Raw genomic sequence first — 3,275 nt, forward strand, 5'->3', positions numbered from 1 at the left:
TTCAATTTTGTGGATTTTGCATACCAATCTTCGCATGACGACGAACACATCTTTGGAAAATTTGAGGATTTTATTTTCTATTCTTCCGCTGCATATATGATGTCACCTCCAGAATTTCCTACACCACCGCCCAAACCACTTGGGAAGCCAAGCCTCAAGTAGTTCTATAGCCTAGCCTAGGCGGTGCCACTACTTGGTGTGGCTCCAAGTGGCTAAATAAACTATCTAACCGACCCAATTCAACCCTGTTTTGGGTCCAATTGGCTCCTAATTAAGTTAGTATGATTTCTTTCAAAACTAACTCAAATTAAAGTCTTAACTATGATAGTTAAGGTTAAACAATTACAATGCAAGCAATCCTAGTTGATTGGTACATCAATTGTTCATCCGAACTCCCGATGAAAGTTTCGGTGATCTTCCGACGAGCTTTCGACGAACTCCCGGCGATCTTCCAATGAGTTTTCGGTAAACTCTCAGCGAACTTTCAATGCATCATCCGAACTTTCAATGTTTCCCATGATTCTTCCGATCCGATGCCTGATCTTTGACTCCGGCCCAACATTCAATTCTTCTTTAATTGTTTTGCCTTTTCATGATCGTAGTTAATCCTGCATCACTTTTCTCAACATATGGATTAGGTCATTAATTCATCAATTAATTTAATCATCAAAATCTAAGATTCAACAAATGTGTCAATGGATCGGGCAATATGCCGAAGGAGAGGACATACACCAAAAGTTCGGAGTTGTCAATCCTTCGAAGTTCAACTCCGACAACAAAACTCAATTTAATAATACAAAGCTCAATGATTTGTCAATCCTACGAAGTTCAACTAAAGTTTAGCTCGATAATTTATCCTTAGACCAATTGTCTCACCTAGGTCATCAACCAAGCCATTCTAAAAAGGTTAAAAAAGTAGATTGTTGGAGTCAAAGGTACTTGGGAAGACAAACTACCAAGTATCTTGGTGGTGCATTGAAGAAATCGGGTCTAGAGATCTCTCTCAACTTCGATCTTCATGTAAGTGGTACCTCAAAAATTCAGTGTTTTCATCTCGGAGACACCCAGACAACCTTGTCCATATAGGCCTGGACCATATCGAGTTTATCAGGACGTCAACTTCTTCTCATAACATAAATTTAACTAGTTGTATTTGTGGTATGATTTTTCAGATTATTTGATATATTATTCTATATTGTAGGTTTGATAGTTTTGGAAATTTTCAGAAATACATATTATTTTATTCTCTATTTTCCATAAAAATTATTTAGATGGTGCCAATAAAATTAATGTATTTCTTTGAAGTTGGCTTCACTATAGTTATTATTTGCCTCTGTTATACTCTTATTTCGGGAGTCGGAGACCAAAAGGGCAGCCTAATGTTTTAGGTGGTGGAGATGGCCGCAGAGGTGAGCTCCTCGGCGCGGACGCTGGCGGGATGCAAGGAGGAAGGGGAGGGCGAGAGGGAGCTCGTCACGCGTGACCTGCTCGGCGGGGAGGTGGGTCTCGAGCTTCAGGTCCCGACCGCCGGGGAGAGGCGCCTCGATCTCTCGGTATGTCGTTGTTCATGGCTCTATCCATCTCGCTTCCTTGCGACTGGGACCGGTCGACCTCCTCTTACGGTACCTGAAAATCTGGTCTTTCTTGTTGATCGAGGCAATTTGCCGGGATTTGAATTGTTCTTGAGAATCAATTGCGAACCTTTGCGTCAGTCATTCGAATCTCGTTCTTGATTGGCTTTTCGAACACTCCGGTAGTAAACCCTCGATCTCTGCGGCGCGAAGATCTTGATTCTCGGATCACCAACCTTTGCACCCGCTCGAAATCCTCGTTCCCTTTGTCTACTCCTCTGTTTCCTTTTCGTGGGGAAAAGGAAAAGGTAATCTCTGGTTTCCTTGCCAAGAATCAAAATTTCCCCAAATACCAATGTAGAAATCGTTGGTTTGGATCATTTCTCGGCTCAAAAGATGAGCTTTTGCGTCGTTCTTGCTTCAGTTCGACTAAGAAACACCCCGATTTCCATGGTTGCAGTCGGGGAAGACGTACCTCCAACAGCGCGAGCGCAGTCCTGCCACACGCAATCTGCACGACCTCAACCTCTCCCCGCCGTCGCCCTCCATGGCCTCCCTCGGCCTCAAGCTGGAGGCGGCGACCTCCGCCGTCCACGTCGAGTACCAGAGCGTCTGCACCCTGGAGAAGGTCAAGTCCGCGCTGGAACGGGAGTCGCGCCTCGTCGCCACCACCGAGCCCCTCTTCCCCCGGCCCGACGGCTTCTCCCCTTCCCCGCCGTTCACCTCCTCATCTACCAAGCGGCAGGCCGAGGACACGGGCGGGCGGGTGATGGCGGTGGCGGCATGCCCGGTGTGCCTCCTCTACGTGCTCATCTCCACGGTGGACCCGCGGTGCCCCAGGTGCACGGCGCACGTGCCGGTCAACGGCCCCAGAAAGAAGCCATGCATCGACCTCAATTTCTCCCTTCAACCTGGGAATCACGATACACATTAACACACGGCAAACCTGTACATCACATTGATGAGCAACTGGCGATGGAGTAAGAAGGCAAGGGCGAGCAAGAGATTGAAGCTGATTCAATGCCCGAGCGGATCAATACAAGCAGAAAACAACAGAGACAACATAGCCATTTCTTAATCTTCTTTGTCTTCTCTCTCTTTCTTTTTCCACGAATGGTTGGTGGTGCATGCTGGTGCAGGCAATAATTATTCTGGTGTTCTGTGGGCATCAACTCTCTGTGACATGCAGCGACCTGAGATGCAGTGGAAGCAGTAACAGTAAATGACACTGTAGCAGTGTCAGCATAGTGTCATACTTGGCAAGCTGGACACTTGCCAGGCCTGAAGGGTTCTTATCCTGCCTACTATTTGTTGGTCAGACACATCAATAACATGCATAGCATGTTATCTTCATACAGACACTGTGTAAGTAATCATTATTAGTATTGATTATACTCGCAATTAATGGTTTGCTTTATCTGCTTCCTCTCATCGACAATTAATGAGCAGTCTCCATCTCGCACATTCAATGCGACGCAATTATAGCTGTTGCACGTGGAGCATCCATTAGGATAATAATAAGAACAATTAAGATGACAGTGTTCTCTTTCTCGGGAGATAATTTTCATGTATATGATTGCAGAAATAAACAAATGATCCAGTAAATCATTGTTGATATGCTGGGGACTTAATTGATTCAATCTCTCAGTCAATTGTGCTTTGGGGTATATGTCTATCCAATCATGTCTTTTGTGCCTCCGAGAT

The 3,275-nt window shown here is 45.4% G+C and overlaps 1 protein-coding gene across 1 annotated transcript; it reads left to right on the forward strand.

Moving 5' to 3' along the window:
- Positions 1-1,339: 1,339 nt before the first annotated feature.
- LOC135650256 (uncharacterized) lies at positions 1,340-2,988 on the forward strand. The gene is made up of 2 exons (XM_065169529.1): positions 1,340-1,553; positions 2,032-2,988. The coding sequence occupies exons 1-2, from the start codon at positions 1,398-1,400 to the stop codon at positions 2,503-2,505; spliced, it is 630 nt and encodes a 209-aa protein (XP_065025601.1). The 5' UTR covers positions 1,340-1,397; the 3' UTR covers positions 2,506-2,988.
- The last annotated feature ends 287 nt before the right edge of the window (positions 2,989-3,275 follow it).

Source organism: Musa acuminata, chromosome BXJ1-4 (genome assembly GCF_036884655.1).
Source record: "Musa acuminata AAA Group cultivar baxijiao chromosome BXJ1-4, Cavendish_Baxijiao_AAA, whole genome shotgun sequence".
NCBI classification, from domain to species: Eukaryota; Viridiplantae; Streptophyta; class Magnoliopsida; order Zingiberales; family Musaceae; genus Musa; species Musa acuminata.